Below are 24,703 nucleotides of genomic sequence, written 5' to 3' on the forward strand. Positions count from 1 at the left end.
GTACCAAGGGATTACCTGACTTAGGGACTCCACCAACTGTCAGATTTGTCCACCAGCAAACCCAGCCAGAGTGACCCTATTCCAGAAATCCATCAGGATCTCAAATCTCCCCTCAAATCCTTAGACTCAGCTCCGAAATACACCCTCACCCCCCCTCCCACCCCCCAAAAAATCTCTCTCTCTCTCTCTCATCACTCCTACCACTCCTACCTTCTACATACTTCCTGAAGCCCATAAAGGCAACCACCCAGTGGCCAGTAACTGCCCCCACTGAGAGAATCACTGCTCTTGTTGACCAACACCTTTAGCCTATTACTCACATCTTACCCTCCTATATAAAAGACACCAACCAAAATCTGTCCCATACATCCTCCTGCCACCACCACCACCACCACCACAACCACAACCTACTGCACTCCAGTCACAGCCATCACCTATCCCATAAAACGCATAGCTACCTGTGAAAGCAATCGTGTAATCTATAAACTAAGCGGCAACCACTACACAGACCAACAAGCAGATTGTCCGCATCAATGGCCATTGACAAACTGTAGCCAAGAGACAGCTGGACAGGTGCAATTGGAGTTATGCAGTCCAGCCTCAATGGCCAGAGATGATGGTCATATGTGTGTGTGTTGTGCATTTTCTACTTCAGTAGGAGGCCTTTGGGGTGAAAGCTCAAATGTATAGCTGTCTTTTTGTTGTCCCTGTCTTTAACTAAACATCTCCTCAGTATAGTGAACAGCAATCTATCCTTATCATAATAATATCGTCATTATTCCATCCCAGATTTTTCATTGTTTGATTTTGATTGACATATTTTATTCAGCACATGCACTGCCCTAGCTTCAACCTGTTTTGCCTCAATTCAGTCTTTACCTGTTGGACAATTAGTAATTACATTTTCATCATATACTTTTCACTGATATCAAGTGATTTGCTGAGTTCTTCCATCCTCACAACCTTGATCTTGTCCTTATGCTATACTGGTTAAAACACTTATCCAGGGGAGACTTTTTTCCCATCAAACTCGATGGACCTTGGACTTGGCATGTCAGTGGTGTCACATTCCATCAATTTGGTATCTTAGCCTAATCCCCACAATTCACTGCTTTTCACCAATTCTCATGTGATGTAGAGTCAAAAATCCTACTTAAGATAATACCTTAATTGTGCAGCAACTGTCATAACATGGTCTACTACTCATTCCTATTTTTACCTTCAGTTCTGAATGCAATTAATGTATGATTTGCATTTGTCTTTGACGTCCCTTACAAAAGAAAGGAATTAAAGATAGGACCAGATGGAGTGTGATGCAGAAATGAAAATAAAAAAGCAGCTCCACAGACAACACAGGCACTCTGTGAACATCTAGCCACATTCACATATTTAATGTTGTGACAACTCCACCTTTACAAAATTTAGCCTACACCCGACTATATTTGTTTGGAATCCAAGGCTTATCACGGTTCAGTCAAGTGCTATATCTGCACTGCCTGTTGTACTGCACTCTTTATCGACAAGTCCAACATACCATGTCATGTGACTCACTTCACTTCATAAGGTGCACAGCCTGGCAGGTTACTCTGAATACATGTCACACATTTCATAGATACATCCCTCAGCCTCTTACCTACTATTCCCAACATAACTGCTTTCTGTATATCACTACAAGAAAAGAGGAGAGAAATGAGGAATCTATGAGCAGTTATAGTACACATATGCTGGCATAAATGTAGCAGTTTAGTTTTGTATGAACGCTCTAGAATGATGGCTCACAGTGGACCTTGTGCTATGGCACTCAGCCTGGTTGCTGCACTAAGTTGGCAGTGGCTATAGGGCACTATTAGCAACATGAATTGCTGCTGACTTGGCAGTGGTGCCTGGCAGTCACAGCTTTGCTGCTCTATGTTGCTTTCATTGCAGACTTGCAAAAACCCATTTACAGTGGCTGAATGTGTGTTGTTTGACTTCATCCACAAAGCCAACATTTATGAGTTTAAGTAAATAACAGCTGTAATCAAAAGACTATTGTCAGGATACAATTAAGCAATTAACCTGTATTCATAAATAAGACATCTTTCTGGTGGAATATGAAAGAAATGATAAAAATTCCATGAAGTAAATTTTGTGTGTGTAGTACAACCAATCTAAATTTGCATAGTTATATCTTGAAAGAGACACAAAACAAAATTCTTAGTACTGTGGCTCCCTATTCTCCATGTGTTTAACAGAGTATTGTGTATGCAAATGAGTTCGTTTACTTTTAAATAAATTTATAGATTACAAACAGCACAAGGGACATCAATGCATCCATTGAGCACTGAAACTTTCATACCTGTGAATTTTAACCACCTCTTTCACAAGACATTTTTGTTCATTTCATTGTAACTTCACTCTACTAAGTTTTACAGAAAACAGATGTGCTGCTCCCTTTTTGAGAAAATTATTATTGCATCCATTATGGTGCCATGTGGTGATGTGATACCTCAACCTGAACTTTCATTCCTCAAAAATCATACTAAAGTTAGTGCTGAACTTGCATTAATGTAATATGAATTTACAACAAATCTGCAGATCTGACAGCATTCTACACAAATTTTCAGTGGCACATAATCACACACTCTAATCCTCCCACCATTCTGAACAACCTCCTACAAAGGACTGCCCCCCATCACCCAATATCATGCTGGATTGGAAAAATTGAACCATATCCTTCGCCAGGGCTTCATCTATCATCATGCCCTGAAACGAGGGATGCACTATGCAAGATCCTTCCCATCCCTCCTAAAGTGTTGTTCCATCACCCACCCAATCTACATGGCAGCCTAGTCCATCCCTACACCATTCCGACTCCTAACCGCTTGCCACAGGGATCATATTTCTGTGGAAGACCCAGGTGCAAGACCTGCCCAGTCTACCCAGCCAGCACTTCCTTCCAGCCCTGCCACAGGCCTGTCCTATCCCATCAGAGGCAGGGTCACATGTGAAAGCAATCATGACATGTACCAACTCTGCTGCAATCACTGCACAGCTTTTTAAATCAGTATTACAACCAACCAACTGTCCACCAGAATAAATGGCCACAGCCAAGAACAACGTTGACCACCCACTGGCACAACATGAGACCGAACGTAATGTTTGATTTCAATGGCTGCTTCGCCACCCAGGCCACATGTATCCTTCCTTCCACTACCAGCTTTTCTGAAGTACAAAGATGGAAGTTATCCTTGCAACACAACCTTCAGTCCTATAACATGCCCGGCCTTGATTTTCACCAACCCACTCCGCACCCTCCACCAAAGTTTCCCCTCCCTCTAGTCTATCATCCTCTCCCAATTTATGTCTCCACATCATCTTCATCGTTAGCCATTCCCCACCAGCTCTGGCACCCATGCTTAGTCCCTGCATCTACCGCACCTCACTCCTGCATTCCTAGGCAACAAATTGGCTGTCTCCATTCGAGCTGCTAGCTAGCCATCCCCAACACATCTTGTTGCCTCTCGCCTCTCTTTTTTCCCCTCTACCCACCCCTCTGACACAACTGCCACCCATCTCAGTCTACCTGCTGAACTGCAATCCTGGCATTGTGTGGCCAGCACTGTGTGTGTGTGTGTGTGTGTGTGTGGGTGTGTGTGCGAGAGAGAGAGAGAGAGAGAGAGAGAGAGAGAGAGAGAGAGAGAGAGAGAGAGATTTATTCTGAAAGTTAGCAAGTTCTCTCTCTCTCTCTCTTTTTTTTTTTTTTTTTTTTTTTGGGGGGGGGGGGGGGTTCGTCAACACATCAATATTTCAGGTTTTTGGTGCATGGACTCCTTTACCACTGAAATTTACACATGACAAATATCATTTCACTTGCTTGTATATAAGAAATGTCCCAATTAGTTCATACCCACACTTCACACCCATATAGTGTTAGTTTTTCCTTGCCCAATCCTTGAGCAAATTTTAGTAATGCCACACATATGGTGGAAGCTGTGTAACTTACAGTATCAAAGGAAAATGCATTTGATAAAACTATAAATTACAAAGAGACAGAATGCCTGACTAGTATTTATGTCTAGGTGATGAAATTCCAGTACTGTTGATAGACATATTTAAAATGTGAAAAGAACTATTCCTAACTTTCAGAACTATTGTTTTCTCTATCAAGGAGGAAAGGTAGGATGAGAGGAACACAACTGTTTTCTAATTTTTACCAAACTATTCCTCTTGATGAAGGAAATGACAGTTTTGAAAGATAGGATTAGTTTTTTCACTTCTAAATGTATCTAGTGGCAGTACTGGAACATTGCCTCCTGAAGATAATTTTATTATAGTCCATTCAATAAAGGAAAATTATAGAAAAAAATTCATGTAGTCACAAATTGTTGTACAGTGGTAGGAGGAGTGTAATGAACAACATACTAAAAATCCTGACTGTTTGGGTTTTTCTTGACTGTCTCATTTCCCAAATTTATACCATCCCCTCTGTAGTTTCTCTTATGAATCACTGTCAATGAAGTCTGCAGAGATGCCTGGGGGGGGGGGTTATTCTCCACAAAGTGGTGGAATACAGACATGAATTACTAATAATACTAATGCAAGACATGCTTATGGACAGAATCTATGTGGATCCTTGCACATTGTTCTACAATGTTAGAGGGAAATTGATTCTTAGTCATCCCGTACAGCAACTGTAGTGTTCTTCTGGGAAAGTTAACTTCCCCCACCACAAATGCCTCCCACTTTTCAGTTTACACACAGACCTCCACATTTCCTGTTCAGTTATCTCATGTGAGTACATAAAATAATTTCGCTGAGAACATGTTTAGGTAGTGCAATTATTTACAGATTACTGAGTCTTTATTTGCAGTTGTTAAATGAGCTATTATGTAAAAAATCTCAATGGTTGGAGCTGTCAACTGTCTACCACACTGAAGAGCCTGCTTAAATGGTAACACACTAACAATATGCATTCGACAATGTTGATTTCACTTGCTCCACCTTCAATGCTGGAGTACTTTTCACAGCTTGAGGGTGTCAAATGCATCACTGTTGTCTCAGGTCTCCCAATGAGGTCCAGAGGTGTAGATTGACTCCCACTGTGACAGAAGCAGTGTTCTTCATTTAAACATGGTCAATCCCATTATACACTCCTGGAAATGGAAAAAAGAACACATTGACACCGGTGTGTCAGACCCACCATACTTGCTCCGGACACTGCGAGAGGGCTGTACAAGCAATGATCACACGCACGGCACAGCGGACACACCAGGAACCGTGGTGTTGGCCGTCGAATGGCGCTAGCTGCGCAGCATTTGTGCACCGCCGCCGTCAGTATCAGCCAGTTTGCCGTGGCATACGGAGCTCCATCGCAGTCTTTAACACTGGTAGCATGCCGCGACAGCGTGGACGTGAACCGTATGTGCAGTTGACGGACTTTGAGCGAGGGCATATAGTGGGCATGCGGGAGGCCGGGTGGATGTACCGCCGAATTGCTCAACACGTGGGGCGTGAGGTCTCCACAGTACATCGATGTTGTCGCCAGTGGTCGGCGGAAGGTGCACGTGCCCGTCGACCTGGGACCGGACCGCAGCGACGCACGGATGCACGCCAAGACCGTAGGATCCTACGCAGTGCTGTAGGGGACCGCACCACCACTTCCCAGCAAATTAGGGACACTGTTGCTCCTGGGGTATCGGCGAGGACCATTCGCAACCGTCTCCATGAAGCTGGGCTACGGTCCCGCACACCGTTAGGCCGTCTTCCGCTCACGCCCCAACATTGTGCAGCCCGCCTCCAGTGGTGTCGCGACAGGCGTGAATGGAGGGACGAATGGAGACGTGTCGTCTTCAGCGATGAGAGTCGCTTCTGCCTTGGTGCCAATGATGGTCGTATGCGTGTTTGGCGCCGTGCAGGTGAGCGCCACAATCAGGACTGCATACGACCGAGGCACACAGGGCCAACACCCGGCATCATGGTGTGGGGAGCGATCTCCTACACTGGCCATACACCACTGGTGATCGTCGAGGGGACACTGAATAGTTCACGGTACATCCAAACCGTCATCGAACCCATCGTTCTACCATTCCTAGACCGGCAAGGGAACTTGCTGTTCCAACAGGACAATGCACGTCCGCATGTATCCCATGCCACCCAACGTGCTCTAGAAGGTGTAAGTCAACTACCCTGGCCAGCAAGATCTCCGAATCTGTCCCCCATTGAGCATGTTTGGGACTGGATGAAGCGTCGTCTCACGCGGTCTACACGTCCAGCACGAACGCTGGTCCAACTGAGGCGCCAGGTGGAAATGGCATGGCAAGCCGTTCCACAGGACTACATCCAGCATCTCTACGATCGTCTCCATGGGAGAATAGCAGCCTGCATTGCTGCGAAAGGTGGATATACACTGTACTAGTGCCGACATTGTGCATGCTCTGTTGCCTGTGTCTATGTGCCTGTGGTTCTGTCAGTGTGATCATGTGATGTATCTGACCCCAGGAATGTATCAATAAAGTTTCCCCTTCCTGGGACAATGAATTCACGGTGTTCTTATTTCAATTTCCAGGAGTGTATTTGACATATTGACACCTACCTTACAAGATATACTGTGGATTTGTGGTAAGTGGCTCCACTCAGCACAGCCCCTCTATAAGTGCTAGCAATTCCTGACTGGAAGAGATTTGTGCAGTATACCAGCAACACGATTAAGTTAAGAGAAGGGCTGTATGTCAGTGGCCTATATAGTGTTGGTGGGAACAGAATTAGATTGGTTAATGTGGCAGCTTGCTGCTATCAGTCATTGACAGCTTACTGTAAACCCATGGAACCATGTTATAGTCACTTGGTGGTGAGTTAATGAATGAATGAATGAATGAATATATACACACACACACACATTGTTAACAAGAAACATCTGAAATCTACATGTGAAAACACTTCTGCTATCTATGTCATTTTATTTCCATGTGTCAGGTTTATAACTGCATATTTCACCCATTTCCGTGCCAAAGTTAGATTCATTAAAAGGGCAATGCAGATTATTTTTCCTTCAAGTATTCTATTTGTGAATGTGTCTGTTGCTCTCAAACCCATATAAATTGTTGGTAACAAATTTCTTAAATGGATAAATGTACTGTGTGGTAATGGTTAATATTCCCAGCTTTTTTAAAGAGATGCCTGCAAGATATGGGTGTATGAACTCCACGTGTAATTCTATTTACTTTCTTTTGTGCAGGTCCTAAAAACCACTAACAAGGGGAGGCCGCCAATTGTGAAATTAGGGTTCGATTCATACTGCGCATAATAAACGCTCATGGCCAGAGGTGTAATGTAATACTTACTAACTGAGCACTTCTCAGCCATTGTTTATTGGAACATATTTTTACACAAAACTCACTTAACATTGCAAATAAGTACTCAATAAACTTAGAATAACTCCAGTTTAGAAACATGTACTCAGTGAAGTTATTTTTTCTACTTACAGAAGAGGACTTGGCAGGTCATTCTGAGACGATACAGTCTGTCCATAAACTGAAAATGGAAGAATGCTACAACTGCTGCAGAGAACCACTAAGAATCAGTTTCCCCAATGGCAGTCTAGAACAGTGTGCGAAGATTTATGTAGAATCTGTCGACACTGTTTTCTTGCATTTATATTATTACAACTCATATTTGTATTCACTGTAGTGTTAACACTCTTCTCTATTTGCGCCAGGTTCTTGACATTGTTTTCTCTCCCTAACACATGTTTAAAAGATGGAAGAAACAGAGTTTGCCTCCATATCAAGTTCAAAAGTGATATCTTCCAATATAGGACCTATTTTACTCTTACAAGGGGAGGCCGCCAATTGTGAAATTCAGATTCGATTCATACTGCGCATAATAAACGCTCATGGCCAGAGGTGTAATGTGGCAAAGCACCAAGATGCACTTCTCAGCCGTTGTCGAGCAAATCGACAGTTAAAAGAAACTGTTGCCGTGAAATACTCTCTACGATTAATAATTTTCTACAGCGTCGTGGCGCAGCGGTAAGCGCTCAGGTTCATAATCCGAAGGTCGCCGGATCGAATCTCGCGCCATGCAACTTTTTTTATTATTAGTTTTTTGTAATTCAAATATATATATATTATTAATGAATTGCTTATGCATGTTGGTGAAGGCGGATCGCTCTCCAATTGCACCGCCTCCATTTTTCCGTTTTTTAACAGGGTGTACCAAAGCTCCCGTCCGCACTGATTTTCGACGATGTTATAAGTTGCACTAGGGACCGCATCTACCTTCTTTCGAAGTTAGCAGGCAACTACGCTGTTATGCGGTGGCTCGTTTCGGCCCATTCAACATCTGTCCTTCAAGTGTAACGAGCGAGTAACGGAGTTTATATTTCATACCTGCCACAGCAAATTTGTGTTCGTGGGGTCTCTATTCTAATTCGAACATTTGACTTACGCTATACGTATTCGTTTCGGAATATCGCTTCTATGTCTTCCATTAACTATACGTGGTTAACATTATGAAGACAATTAATAACATTTGTGAAATACAACTTTGTTTGTGGAAAACATAATGATGTTCGAAGTCGCCAGTTTTTCCACGACAAACGACTTTCAACAGCTTATTATATGCATAATTGTTGCAACTTATATATATATATATATATATATATATATATATATATATATATATATATATATATATATATATATATATAGAGGGAAACATTCCACCACACACATTTTTGAATTACAAAAAACAAATACAAAAAAATAAAAGGTCGCATGGCGCGAGATTCGATCCGGCGACCTTCGGATTACGAACCCGAGCGCTTACCGCTGCGCCACGACGCTGTAGAAAATTATTAATGGTAGAGAGTATTTCACGGCAACGGTTTCTTTCAACTGTCGATTTTCTCGACAACGGCTGAGAAGTGCATCTTGGTGCTTTGCCACATTACACCTCTGGCCATGAGCGTTTATTATGCGCAGTATGAATCGAACCCGAATTTCACAATTGGCGACCTCCCCTTGTTAGTGGTTTTTAGGACCTGCACAAAAGAAAGTAAATAGAATTACACGTGGAGTTCATACACCCATATCTTGCAGGCATCTCTTTAAAAAAGCTGGGAATATTAACCATTACCACACAGTACATTTATCCATTTAAGAAATTTGTTACCAACAATTTATATGGGTTTGAGAGCAACAGACACATTCACAAATAGAATACTTGAAGGAAAAATAATCTGCATTGCCCTTTTAATGAATCTAACTTTGGCACGGAAATGGGTGAAATATGCAGTTATAAACCTGACACATGGAAATAAAATGACATAGATAGCAGAAGTGTTTTCACATGTAGATTTCAGATGTTTCTCGTTAACAAATCCTTCTACACCATAGAGGAATTCTGCACATGGTCAAGACCTACACAATGTTGAGAGCAATGGACAGAGCTCACATTGACTACAGATATATCCACTTAATTTGCTACATTTATGAGAATGCCATTCTACATGTGAAAATAAAGGAAGACTAGACCAGTGTAGAAGTTCTTTTGAGGAGAGGTGTCAGACAAGCAGACACAATTATCACCTAAATTATTCACCATGGCTCTGAAGGATGTGTTCAAGTGTCTGTCCTGGGGACAGAAAGGTATCAACATAGATGGAAAACATTTCATCCACCTTTGCTTTGCAGATATCATCCGTAAACTGCCTATCCCTATAAATTCAAAAAGGGAAGTCTGACACATGCATTCTGCCAGTAACAACATATGGGCTCAAAATAATGAAACTTACAAAAAGCAAGTGCAATTTGGTTCCGGGTCTGTCGAATGGCAATACAGAGAGAGCAATGCTTGGAGTGAGTCTCAGAAACAGGATCAGGTTCAAAGAGATAAGGAGAAAAACGAGGGTTTATGATGTCGTTAGGCAGGTAGTGAGACTTAAGTAGTATTAGGCAGGACATAATGTAGTTTATTCTGAATATAATCTATGGAACTAACTACTTCACTATCTTTTTCAGTGTTAAGCCATTCCTGTTCTATGTTATCTGCTGACAGAATTTTTCTGTTAGTCTGCTTTGGTGTAAATTGCTGTCAGTTTGTAAAATATATGTTTAGTAACACTCTGATGTTTGTGCTCTATCTTTGCTTTCATTTTCTTCTATGTAGGTAACTTAAATATCTCTGAGATTATTAAATAATTGCCTAACATTATGGTACATCTTCTTTCCCACTTCAGTACTGGTAGCTGTGGGACAAAGTTCCTCATTAGTTACCACAGAATCAATTATTAACCTATGTCACTACCCTTGTTAGGTGAATTTATAAATATGTTTCTTTCCAAAAAACTCATCTCATAATTTTGCATTTACTGAATGTACAAAATGCCCTTAGATGGTACCCATATTGCCAAGGCAAGATTCTCCTTCTGTCCCTACAACTTATGGAAAGATTTATGTCAAACCATTGCATTTTAATTACTGTTTTTACAAATAAAGCCAATTTTATTTATCATGTCCATCAGCTTTTGTAGTTCCTTATAAAATGGACAGACATTTGATTACTTATGCTTAAAACATCGGTTTTAATAAGCCCAGTATATACTATGAATGTGTTATTCATTAGCATGTCATTTTGTTAAAGTTGTTACTTTTTAATCTCATAGGGTGGAGAGTCTGCACGTTAAAGATGAGACAATGCTATACAGATTTTTTGATGAAGTACCCATAGATACAAGTCTTACTGACCTAAGCAACATTTTAGCAATCTGATACTTGCAATACTTACCAATTTATCACCGGGTTCCAACTGCCAGATTCTTATAAAAGAATCTTCCGATACAGATAACAATAATCCAGCTTCAGGTGTAAAGTCGAGAGCTGTGACAGGACGTGCATGAGCTGTCACATCATAAAGAAGCTGACCAGATGGGCTCTCAAATAGGCGGAGGTGGCCAGAGAGATACCCCGCAATTACCACACTGTCACAGTTCACCAAAGACGTGCAAACTGAACTGAAAGCATGTACTTAACAGTTAGCAATAGATAATCTTTCAAAAAGAGATAGATTGTTACTAGCTAACAATTTTTAAAAAAATGAATTTATCAGACCATAAAAAAGGATGATTCGAATACAGAATTTCCTGAGCTTTCAGCCAGGTCCATCAGGTAAGAGGAACAGATCTATATTATACACTGAAGAGCCAAAGAAACTGGTACACCTGCCTAATATTGTGTAATTCCCCCGGGAGCACGCAAAAGTGCCGCAACACGACGTGGCATGGACTCGACTAATGTCTGAAGTAGTGCTGGAGTGAACTGCCACCATAAATTCTGCAGGGCCGTCCATAAATCCATAAGATCTCTTCTGAACAGCATGTTTCAAGGCATCCCAAATATGCTCAATAATGTTCATGTCTAGGGAGTTTGGTGGCCAGCAGAAGTGTTTAAACTCAAAAAAGTGTTCCTGGAGTCACTCTGTAGCAATTCTGGATATGTAGGGTGTTGCATTGTCCTGCTGGAATTGCCTAAGTCTGTCTGAATGCACAATGGAAAAGAATGGATGCAGGTGATCAGACAGGATGTTTACATACATGTCACCTGTCAGAGTCATATCTGGACTTATCAGGGGTCCCATATCACTCCAACTGCACATGGTCCACCACATACAAAGCCTCCACCAGCTTGAACAGATCCATGGATTCATGAGATTGCCTCCATACCCATAAACGGCCATCTGATCTATACAATTTGAAATGAGACTCGTCCAACCAGGCAACATGTTTCCAGTCATCAACAGGCCAATGTCGATGTTGATGGGCCCAAGCGAGGCATAAAGCTTTGTGTCGTGCAGTCATCAAGGGTACATAAGTGAGCCTTCAGCTCTGAAAGGCCATATCGATGATGTTTCATTGAGCAGTTCGCATGCTGACTCTTGTTGATGGCCTAGCATTGAAATCTGCAATTGCGGAAGGGTTGCACTTCTGTCACATTGAAGGATTTCTCCTCATTTGTCATTGGCCCTGTTCTTGCAGGATCTTTTTCTGGCCACAGCAATGTCAGAGATTTTACATTTTACTGGATTCCTGATATTCACGGTACACTTGTGAAATGGTCATAACAGGAAAATCCCCACATCCACACTACCTTGGAGATGCAGTGTCCCATCATTCGTGCACTGACTATAACACCACGTTCAGCCTCACTCAAATACTGACAACCTGCCATTGTAGCAGCAGTAACTGATATAACAACTGTGCCAGACACCTATTGTCTTACATAGGCTTTTCTGACTCCAGTGCCCTATTCTGCCTGTTTACATGTATCTCTATTTCAAAATGCATGCCTATACCAGTTTCTTTGGCACTTCAGTGTAATACATTTGTAAGGGGCTGAACAGCAATTTAAAAGCATGGGGACAACACAGCTTTCAAGAGACCCTAAGCAGACAAAAAGGAAAAAACTTACAGAGATTTTAAAGTCTCAACAGTTTTGTTTTTTAATTACAGTGTCAAAAGCTTGTTTGTAAGGTTGTGTGTATGTAGGTACCAATTGCTTATTACATTTTTGTAGTTGTTTATTGTTATTATTACATTCATATATACATAATTTTTTCACAGAATTAAGGGTTTTCTGTTACAAATAACTATGTACCTAATATATGTAGTACCAGTTTTGCTTCTTTTTTAATTTTTTGCTTATTATGCAAAAGAGTGTAAGAACGGAGGAATCAAAATGCTGTAATATTACTACAACGGAATCCTAGTATTCCAAGACAGTCATGGCCGGAACAACCTCAGATAACTGCAATGAAATTGTTGTGTCGGTAGCTGGGCCGACACCGTGAAGTTGAGAGTGCTGAAAATGAACTCTAGACTAACGCTGTAGCCGATAGTGCACGCAAGGCTAACGCCGACGGGCGTGAAGTCTGGAACATGAGAACTATTAAATGAATAAGAAGAAAAGTATGTAGATGCTTATTACTTATCTTTTTATTAGTCCTTGGAATACATCTCTCTTGAATACTCGTAAGCTATAGGCACCGATACAAATGGCGCCTTGCTAGTTCGTAGCCATTAACTTAGCTTATGGCTATTCTGTCTCTCGGCTAATGAGAGAGAAAAGGCTTCGTACATCTGGTCGGTAGCTAGGTTCTCGTACAACTGGGCGGTAGCTAGGTTCTCGTACAACTGGGCGGTAGCTAGGTTCTCGTACAACTGGGCGGTAGCTAGGTTCTCGTACAACTGGGGTGAGTGCTCTCTCGTATCACGAGACCTGCCTTGGTGGTGGCGCTAGGTCTGTGATCACAGTGGCGACACGCGGGTCCGACATGTACTACATGGACCGCGGCCGATTTAAGCTACCACCTAGCAAGTGTGGTGTCTGGCGGTGACACCACATTCCTCCCCCGCAAATCGGCGAACGGTCGTGAGATAAGGCTTCCGCCCGCCGTGGGGAGGACCACATGTTGACGTATGCGATGAGGTGGGGAGCCTAACAACAGGCGAGGCTGTGCCACCCGCACCCGGCCATACGGTCCGAGGGGAGCTAGGAAACGCCTGAAAAACTAGTCCAGGGTGCACGTCAACATGCGGTGTATGCGCCCGTAAAGAGACAGGAGTGCCCGAAGGATCAACCTCCATTGCGTCGGGGTAGCCGACGCGCGAGGACGTCATGTGGTCCGGAGCGGGCGGAAGTTCCATGGCGGAGGACAGCTGGTCACGGGAAGCGATCGGCGGCGCGTGACCCTGGGAGGCGCTTGGCGGCTGCAACGAAGCGTCGAACGCGGGCGGCGCCGGCGGGAGAACAAGCGGCGGCGGCGGCTGCTGCTGCTGCGGCGGCGGCGGCGCGGCGCCATGGGGCAAAATGGAAGGCATCGTCGGTAACACCTGGGGATGAGGCGAGCCAGTAGATGGGTCCCCAGGGCGCTGACCGGACGGCACCGTCGCTGAAAGCAGACGGGGAGCGGCAGAACCCGAGCGACGACAGAGGCGCAGCTGATTGAGATGCCGACGCACCTCACCAGAGGCCCCCAAAACCAAATACATCGCGCGGCCGAGGCAGCGAAGAATGCGCCCTGCGAGCCAACGCCGTGAACCTCGATAGTTGCGATAAAATACAACGTCGCCTGGAGCAAAAGCAGGAGTCTGCCGCTGCACAGGAACCTGATGCAGCGGATGCAGCAAAGACATCAAGGTGCGATGAGGACGACCGTGGAGCAACTCAGCCGGCGAGCGACCATCTCGGGGCTGAGAGCGATACGAAGACAAAAAGAGCAACAATGCGTCCTCCCGAGAATGCGACTCTTTCAATTTCAACATCTGTGACTTGAAAGTCCGGACCAATCGTTCAGCGGCACCGTTGGACTGAGGCGAAAACGGCGCGGATGTCAGATGTTGAATACCATTGGCCTGGCAGAATGACTGAAATTCTGCGGACATGAATTGTGGGCTATTGTCGGAAACAATAGTCTGCGGAAGACCTTCAATGCAAAAGATAGCAGACAACGCTTGGATGGTGGCGGAGGACGTCGTGGAAGACATCCGGACAACAAAAGGAAAATTACTGAAGGCATCGACCAGAACCAACCATCGAGCATTCCAGAATGGACCAGCAAAATCAATGTGCAAGCGTTGCCAAGGGGAAGTGGCTTTTGGCCACGCAAAGACTTTCCGCGGCGGTGCGGACTGTTGTTCGGCACACGCCGGGCACGAAGAACACATATGCGTAATCGCAGCATCGATTCCGAACCAAGTACAGTGCTGACGAGCAAGTTGTTTCGTTCGCACTATACCCCAATGTCCTTGGTGAAGAAGCCGTAAAACAGAGGACTGTAACGAACGTGGGACCACGACTCTGGACTGATCATTATCAGAACGCAACAACAAAACACCACGTCGAACAAAAAGTCTCTCCTTGTGAGCAAAAAATTGGCGAACCAACGGATCCTCGATCCGAGACTTTGACAAAGGCCATTGCGTAGCAACAAAACGCAAAACAGTAGCAAGGACAGGGTCAGCAGCTGTAGCTGTAGCGACACGACGAAAATCAATCGGAAACGAGTCGACCACTTCATCGGTTTCCGAATCAATGAACATGCAAGCAAGTTCGGAAGAATCGAATGCTTTATCCTCAGCAACAGGCAAACGGGACAACGCATCGGCGTTTCCGTGCTTAGCAGTGGACCGATACAAGATATCGTAGCGGTACTGCGAGAGGAAAATAGACCAGCGAATGAATTTCTGCGCTGTACGCGGAGGTACAGGCTTGGTCGGATGAAAAAGCGATGTCAAAGGTTTGTGGTCTGTGATGATGGTAAAGTGACGACCATACAAGAAATCATGGAACTTAGTAACACCAAACACGAGAGCCAAAGCGTCTTTCTCTATCTGTGAATAATTTCGTTGCGCAGACGAGAGCAATTTGGACGCAAAGGCAATAGGGCGATCATGGGAGCCAACTTTGTGCGCAAGCACCGCACCGATCCCGAAATCCGATGCATCTACCATCAACAAAAGGGGTTTCTGGGGATCGAATGGCGTAAGGCAAGTATTAGAAAGCAACGCCGATTTCAACTGGCGAAAGGCGCGTTCGCATTCCGTCGTCCAGAGAAACTGAACACCCGTACGGCGTAAGCGATGAAGCGGAGCTGAAATGAAAGAGGCATTGCGCACATTCACTCACACCTTGTGATTCTACATTGTTCAACGTTCTTGCGACCTCCTGACGCAATGCGTGGGGAACATTGCGCGCTCTGAAAAATTTCGGTTGCGCGTTTACCTTCAGTTCTAAATGTGCTTCATAGTTTTTAGCGCAACCTAAGCCCGGTGCAAAAATGTCTGCAAATTCGTCACACAGCCGAGAAACACTGTCTGTAGGCACAGTCTGATTCACTGATAGGACCTGATTTACAATAGACATGTTAAACAACTGAAACAAGTCGAGCCCAAACAAGTTCACTGCAGAAGAAGAACGAAGAACGTAAAATGACACAAGTTTTGTTTGTCCCTTGTATGTTGCAAGAAGGCTGTACCGTCCTAACACAGGAATTTTCTGTCCGGAATATGTAGTTAGCTTAACATTTGCGGAACGCAACGGAGGTTTGCCCAGTTGTTTGTACGTGTCGTGATTGAGCAATGAAACTGCAGCTCCGGTATCGAGCTGGAATGGTATCACTTTGCCTTCAAAGTCTAAGTCCACAAAAAGCTTATTGTTCTGCTGACGACAAGAGCGACTGTTTTGTGCAATTGGAACAGACACTGGTACAGAATCACTTGCTAATTGACGTGATTTCCGGCGACGTCGACGCACAGTTTTTGTGGGACGAACACAGTCACTGTTAGAGAAAGTGTCACTGGACGAAGCGGAATTAACGACATGAATGTCCATAGGCGAAGGTCCACGAGCCTGAGTGTCCTTGGTTCGATTCCGGCGCGAAGCAAAGGGCCTGGAATGATTGTGATTGTCTGATCTGAGCTTTTGCCGGCAAACACTTTGAACATGTCCTTTCTTATTGCAGAAAAAGCAAATAGCTAGGCGTGACGGGCAATGTTCACGCGAATGTCTAGTAGCACACCGCGGGCATGATTTCACTGCATTTGTGGGCTGGCGCGGCACACCTGGCTTAGCACGCGGCGGTCGCTGTGTCGACGTGCGCAAGGCCCGGTTACCGGGCCGCGCAGCGCGTCCAGCGGGCCGGTTAATGTTACACACGGCTGGCGAAGTTTCAAAAGATTCCTGAGCACAGTCAAGTGTGTCCTGTCTATCCAATATGTCTATCACTTGTTGAAGGGAGGGATTAACTAGTTTCAAAATTTGCTCCCGTATGCGAACATCAGAAACGTTCTGTGCAATTGCATCACGCACCATTGTATCTGAATAAGAAAGACCACAGTCACATTCAAAGGCACAGTCCCTAGTAAGTCCTTGCAATGTTGCTACCCACTCCCTATTAGTTTGACCGGCCGTACGTTTTGTACGAAAGAACGTATACCGTTTTGCAACCACATTAACTGTTTCTTTGAAATAGGCATCTAATGCAGACAAAATTTCCTCGTAGGACAGAGTTGCTACGTCGCGTCGGGGAAACAATTTCACTATCACACGGTATGTGGACACACCGACACAAGAAAGCAAAAACGGCTGCCGCTCATTACCTTGAATTCTGTAGGCAGCAAGGTGGAAGTTGAACTGGCGAGACCACTCTTGCCACGTCTCATCGGCTGCCACGTATGGTCGAAAGGGAGGTGCAACAGCGTTTAGTGGCAGCGGTAGCGAAGAAGCGGCGGCGGCCGCATCGGTGTGCAGCGCACGTTGACCCTGGACGAGCTGTCCAAGGGCATCCAGTAACGCCTGCGTCTGCTGATTCTGCAAGCGATAAAATTCGGACAGTACATCTGGAGAATGTGGCGAAGCCATGACACAATTAAATGTAAGCAATCAGAACACTTTAAATCGTCGCCAATGTTGTAAACGAATTAATACAAACTCTTTTGCTCGTCGCCAATAAATGTTGTGTCGGTAGCTGGGCCAACACCGTGAAGTTGAGAGTGCTGAAAATGAACTCTAGACTAACGCTGTAGCCGATAGTGCACGCAAGGCTAACGCCGACGGGCGTGAAGTCTGGAACATGAGAACTATTAAATGAATAAGAAGAAAAGTATGTAGATGCTTATTACTTATCTTTTTATTAGTCCTTGGAATACATCTCTCTTGAATACTCGTAAGCTATAGGCACTGATACAAATGGCGCCTTGCTAGTTCGTAGCCATTAACTTAGCTTATGGCTATTCTGTCTCTCGGCTAATGAGAGAGAAAAGGCTTCGTACATCTGGTCGGTAGCTAGGTTCTCGTACAACTGGGCGGTAGCTAGGTTCTCGTACAACTGGGCGGTAGCTAGGTTCTCGTACAACTGGGCGGTAGCTAGGTTCTCGTACAACTGGGGTGAGTGCTCTCTCGTATCACGAGACCTGCCTTGGTGGTGGCGCTAGGTCTGCGATCACAGTGGCGACACGCGGGTCTGACATGTACTACATGGACCGCGGCCGATTTAAGCTACCACCTAGCAAGTGTGGTGTCTGGCGGTGACACCACAGAAATAATAATAATAATCAAAAAATTAAAAAAGAAGCAAAACTAGTACTACATATATTAGATACATAGTTATTTGTAACAGAAAACCCTTAATTCTGTGAAAAAATTACGTATATATGAATGTAATAATAACAATAAACAACTACAAAAATGTAATAAGCAATTGGTACCTACATACACACAACCTTACAAACAAGCTTTTGACACTGTAATTAAAAAACAAAACTGTTGAGACTTTAAAATCTCTGTAAGTTTTTTCCTTTTTGTCTGCTTAGGGTCTCTTGAAAGCTGGGTAGTCCCCACTTTCTTTTAAGTATGCAGATGTAATTACAGAGGCTGCAGGTTGCTGCTCCAAATATGTTAACGCAGTTTCAAGTGCTGATGAGTGAAGCTCCTGTGCAGCACCTATGTACATTACCATCACACTTGTCATCAAGCAGTGTTCACCTGTTAACAGCTTTGTTAGTCATCTTTACCAGATCACCACTGTTAAGGACAAATTCTACCATCTGCCTGAATCTGAGCAACAAAACTTTTTAGTAATGTCTTCATGGTTGGGAAAGCATTTGCCAAATTTGAAAGGCAGTTATTCACTACAGTGAGGTCCTCAGTTCTGCAATGTTCTTCACAGTTTAGCAAGTTATTTCATGATCACCCATGTTATTTTGCAATGCTAATATTACTGTGGGTAACATTTTATAGTTTTCATTCATCTCTAAACAGATGATCTAGTGTATAACACTCTTTCCCCAACAAATCTTGAAAGACTTTACAAAAACAGAACAGATGTTGCAACAGATGCTGCGTCACCTCACATGTCTCTGCCCTCGGATAAGTTGACTGCTTCATACTCTTTTTATCACCATGAATGCTCCATGAGTTTATCATTTATTTCTGTTTTGTTGTCCACTCACCCACACTTTGAGATGATAAACTTTAATGTTGTTCCTCGCCATTATTAGGAGGTGTTATTGCTTTAAATTTCTTTTGAAGCATTTCCATTTCAATGTTGTGCTTTTCTTGGGCATAAAATTTGACAGAAGAGTGTTTGAATGCTGGGAAAAGAAGTAAAAACTGGGACATGGAACAATAATGATGCAGGCATTTTTATAAATACAGGTATTCAATTTGTAAGTCAGCTGATATCTAGGACAGGCTGTTCCTCATGTGGCATGGTCCTCATGAGTAGCTTACAGCTCACATGCAGGCAGGCACAGTTAGTACTGGCTACCTGTCAGGCAGCTCTACTGTACACTTTCTGTGCATGTGCGAGTCATTGGACACCCCTGCTTACAGGTGCTCAGTTATGGCAGTGCTGTCATACAGGACATAGCCAGGCTCCCTGACTGTCTGCATGGCAGCAGTTTGCCACCCCTGCCCACCAGAGTGCCCTACTGCCCACGAGTGCGCACTTGAGCTGGAGCAGCCTGCCCTAGTGAGCCCCTTGTGCCATACAGTTTCAACTACCAAATTACAACAATACAAGAACTTAAATGTAATATTATTGCAGATAGACTGTGGCATGTACTGACTGCTGCCCAAAATGGTCAAAATATGGCACCTTATTTTGAAACTAGAGGAAGATTACAAAATGCTGTAAAGAGACTGCAATTCAATCCGTATCAATGTCATTTGCACCTGAGTGCTATTGAATTTGTCACAACACAGGTGTTGTGTTAAAATTCATACATTTTTGACTGTTTTCGTTATGTATTTTTTGCAAAATTACTGCTGGCCTATTTTTAACATGGTTCAAGCTACAATTAAACCTACCTGAAGCTGGGAATAGTAGCAAGATGGCTCATGCTGTCGTCGATTGCCCATATTGTAATAACACCAGAGTTATCAGTGGAAATCATCGTTTTTCTGCCACTCTCTAACGAGATCACTGCCTGATCATGTGCCTTAAAGAGCCTTACTACTTCCAGTACCTGACAACTCTCCTCATCTGGATAGCAAAATATGTAGATATAGCCCGAACTGTTCCCTGTGTTGAACACAAATAAGTACTGCAATTTCCATGTATTTTACTTGACTACATTTTTAAAAATGGTTTTCATTAGTAAAGATGAATTTTAGAAGGAAATCTACATTTTGTCTATATTACCTATGCTAATGGAAAGTCCTTGGAGGAACGTAAATAATGTAAGCTCAACTGGGCTGACAGGTTGTGGCACGTGGAGTGGGCGAGGGGAGAAACAAAGTGGGGAGTGGGAGATAGTGATGCGGAAAGGTGACCGACAGCTGGGAGGGAGAGGCAGCAGGTGCATGCAATAGCAATGTGTCTACAGTGAGCTTGTTCTGGCCTCAGGCGGAGGGAGTTATGTTCAGTGCACAATGACACAGAGAGTGGGAGGGGCTTCACAAAAATTATGGTAGAGCTAGTATATTACATGACTGCTTTCAAATGTGGTCCAGCCCCTGACAGGATAAGATAAGCTTGGACTGTAGCAGCATGTGCACGTGGGTGCAGTGGGCAGGTCTTACACTGTATCTTCCATATGACTTATGTGGCAACTCTTGGGGATAGTTATAATGTAAGGACATAGTAGGATATTGTGTAGATAAGATGTGCACTGGAATACTATTTTGGGAGGGGATGGGATAGATCACTAGAATCATGTTCTTTATTTCAGTGTATGATGGCAAACTGGTAACTGGCAGTTTGAGAGGGTGGGAGGAGGGGTGCGTCATTTGCAACTGGATACTGATGTTATTGCTGAACCATGTGTAAGGAGCAGTCAAATGAAAACCGAACACGTGCCACAACGAGACCATGGAATGGATCCATTCAAAAGTAATTATCATTACGACATTTATCGCACTGGGAGACGAGATGGCCAATTCTTGTTTCGTAGAATGTGGTCCGTACTGATGGATCCACAGCCCTACTCACTCTTGCACTTCCTCGTCCAACTGAAACTGACACCATGCGTGTCTTTCTTCAAGTCACCAAAGATGTGAAAACCACATCATGAAATATCTGGGCTGTAGGGAGGATGTTGTAGTGTTTCCCAACCAAATCACTAAAGTGTAGCTTTTGTCTGATTGGCAGGGTGGAGCGGGCATTATTGTGCAACATGATGACTTCATCTGACAGCATTCTTGGGCATTTCGACGTTATGGCACATCACAGTTTCTACAAAGTGTACTCACGGCGCCTGCACATTCATTGTGGTTCCACGTTTGAGGAACTCAACAAGCAGAGTTGCAAGATAATGGATTTGCTGATTGACATTGTGGGGCCAGGCATTGTTGTGCAACTCTGCTAATTGAGTTCCTCAACAATGGGATCAGAATCAATGTGCAGCACTATGACAAGGGCTATGCCTCGTTGATTTGGTTAGGAAACACTGCAGCAGCCTCCATATACCCCAGATCTTTCACTGTGTAGTTTTCACATCTTTGGTGACCTGAAGAAAGACATGTGTGGACATTGGTTTGAATCAGACAAGGATGTGCAAAAGTGGGACCAGTTGTGGTTGGTTGGTTGGTTTAAAATGGGGGGAAAGGGACTCTTTCCAGTAGAACAATTACCCAAGGGAAAGAAGAAAACAAAGAAGATGTACGGCACAATAACAGAAGAAAGGAAGAACCGGAAGAATGACGGGAGGACAACAAACACTACAATGGACAAAAGAGGACAAGAAAACCACAGAGACACACAAGAAACAGGGAGAGGAGATTAAAAACAAGAAAGCAGATTACTATGGCTGGCTGACCATGAGAATAATAAAAGGAGAACCCAGCCACTCTGCAACACATTAAAACCTCCACCCTAAAAGCCCTAGGGTGGAGGACACAGAGGGACAAAGGACATGGGCTAAAACTCAGATCAAATGATAAAACTCAACCTCACGAATAAAACGTAAAACTAAAGTTGTTGCCCAACACCGAAGTTAGGGTGCTGGGAAAGTTAAAGGTCCACCACAGAGCAGCTAAAAGTGGGCAGTCCAACAAGAGGTGAACGACTGTCATTTGGGAGCCACAGTGACACTGAAGTGGGTCCTCGCGATGGAGGAGGTAACCATGTGTGAGCCATGTATGGCCAATGTGGAGGCAACAAAGGACAACAGATTCCCTGCGAGAAGCCCACAGGGAAGATTTCCACACATTCACAGTCTCCTTAATGACACACAGTTTGTTGTGCATACTGTTATGCCACTGTGTCTCCCACAGCCGAAAAACCTTGTGGCGTAAGACAGAACACAGGTCAGTTTCAGAAATGCCCATCTCCAGGAGCGGATTCCGTGTAGCCTGTCTGGCTAGTCTGTCAGCAAGTTCATTGCCTGGGATTCCAACGTGTCCTGGGGTCCACACATACACCACTGAACAACTGGACCGTTCTAGGGCAGAGATGGACTGCTGGATGTTCGCTACCAAACGATGGTGAGGGTAATACTGGTCGATGGCTTGTAAGCTGCTCAGGGAGTCAGAACACAAAAGAAACAACTCACCAGAACATGAACGGATGTACAGAAGGGCACAAGATACAGCCGAAAGCTCTGCAGTGAATACACTGCAGCCAGCGGGCAAGGAATGCTGTTCAATATGGCCTCTGTGGACATAGGCGAGGCCAACATTACCATCAGCCATTGAGCCATCAGTGTAAACAACTTCAGAGGCCCGGAACACGTCAAGAATCAAGAGGAAGTGACAGTGGAGAGCGGTGGGGTTAACGGAGTCCTTAGGGCCACGCGAAAGGTCCAGACAAAGCTTCAGCTGAGGTGTACACCATGGAGATGTACGTGAATGGATCTCAAGTAGAGGTGGTAAAGGAAAGGACTCCAGTTCAGAGAGAAGGGATCACACGTGAATCACAATTGTGAACCCTGACCTGGGCCGCCGATGAGGGAGATGAACTGCTGCGGGTGGGAAAAGGAGATGATAATTTGGATGCTCAGGAGAACTACAAGTGTGTGCAACATAACTGGTGAGGAGTTGTGCACGTCGCTTCTGCAATGAAGGGACTCCGGCCTCCACCAGGACACTGGTCACTGGACTTGTTCTAAAAGCTCCCGTCGCTAGGCGAACACCACAGTGGTGCACTGGTTCAGTAAATGCAACACTGAGGGTGCCACGGAACTGTAAACCAGACTCCCATAGTCAATACAGGATTCAACAAGGGCTCTGTAGAGCTGCAGCAGTGTAGAGCAATCTGCACTCCAGTTGGTGTTACTCAGGCAGTGGAGAGCATTGAGGTGCTGCCAGTAATCCCACTTAAGCTGATGTAGGTGAGGTAGCCAAGTCAATCGGACATCGAAAACCAGTCCTAAGAATCAATACGACTCCACTACAGTGAGTGGATCCTAATGAAGATAAAGTTTGGGTTCGGAGTGAACAGTACAATGCTGACAGAAGTGCACGACACATGACTTGACTGTGCCTTGTGAATGACTCCCTGTAGGTGCTGCTCAGCAGCACCAGTACTGGAGGAGCAGTGCGAAATGCAGAAGTCATCTGCATATAGAGAAGCGGAGACCGACGACACTACAGCTGCTGCCAGGCCATTGATGACCACTAAAAATAGAGATACACTCAATATGGAACCCTGCAGAATGCCATTCTCCTGAATACGGGAGGAACTATGGGAGGCACCAACTTGGACATGGAAAGTACGGAGCGACAGTAAGTTTTTGGATAAAAATTGGGAGCGGGCCCCGGAGACCCCCCCCTCGTACAATGTGGCAAGGATATGCTGTTGCCAGGTTGTCTGTCGCCAGGTCATGTTGTATGCTCTACATAAGTCAAAACAGATGGCAACCAGATGCTGGCTTCCGGAAAAGGCTGTTTGGATGGCAGACTCGAGGGACACAAGATTATCAGTGGTAGAGTGATCCCGGCGGAAGCCGCCCTGACACGGACCCAGTAGGCCACGTGACTCCAGGACCCAACCCAACCGTCGACACACCATACAAGCCAGCAGCTTACAGCGAACGTTGGTGGGGCTGATAGCTATCCACATCAAGCGGCTTTTTACCGGGATTTAGCACCTGAATGATGGTGCTCTCCCACCATTACGATGGAAAGACGCCATTGCATGAGATCCGGTTGAAGATGACAAGGATATATCACTTGTAGTCAGATGACAGATGTTTAATCATCTGCTGTGGCTCCGATCAGGCCCAGGAGTTGTGTTGAGGCAATGTGCAAGAGTGCTGAGGAGCTTCCACTCTGTAAATGGGGCGTTATAGGGTTCACTGTGGCGTGTAGTGAACGAGAGGACCTTCCTTTCCATCTGCCATTTGAGGGTGTGAAAGGCTGGGGGATAGTTCTCCATCGCAGAGGCTCGAGCAAAGTGCTCGGCAAACACATTTGCATTGGTAGAGAGCACGCCATTGATGTTAACAGTAGGGACACCTGTTGGGGTCTGGTACCAAAAAAGATGTCTGATCTTCGTCCAGACTTGGGAAGGTGACGTATGGCACCCAATGGTCGACACGTACCTCTCCCAACACTCCTGTTTCCGTCATTTTATAAGCAGGTGAACGCGGGCACATAGCCGCTTAAAGGCTATTAGGTGTTCTACGGAAGGGTGCCACTTATGTCGCAGTAGAGCTCGCCGGCGCTCTTTAACTGCCTCAGTGACTTCCGGCGCCCACCAAAGGACTGTCTTTGACTGGGGGCACGCT

The 24,703-nt window shown here is 44.7% G+C and overlaps 1 protein-coding gene across 1 annotated transcript in view; it reads right to left on the reverse strand.

The window, feature by feature from the left end:
• LOC126473834 (WD repeat-containing protein 54-like) overlaps nt 1-24,703 on the reverse strand; it is a 63,732-nt gene that overhangs the window by 17,223 nt on the left and 21,806 nt on the right. Inside the window, exons 3-4 of the mRNA XM_050101159.1 lie at nt 19,845-20,058; nt 10,768-10,993 (exon numbers count right to left, since the gene is read on the reverse strand). Coding sequence (XP_049957116.1) covers nt 10,768-10,993; nt 19,845-20,058 — 440 coding nt within the window. The remainder of the gene's footprint in view (nt 1-10,767; nt 10,994-19,844; nt 20,059-24,703) is intronic.

This window comes from Schistocerca serialis, chromosome 4, assembly GCF_023864345.2.
Source record: "Schistocerca serialis cubense isolate TAMUIC-IGC-003099 chromosome 4, iqSchSeri2.2, whole genome shotgun sequence".
Classification (NCBI taxonomy): Eukaryota; Metazoa; Arthropoda; class Insecta; order Orthoptera; family Acrididae; genus Schistocerca; species Schistocerca serialis.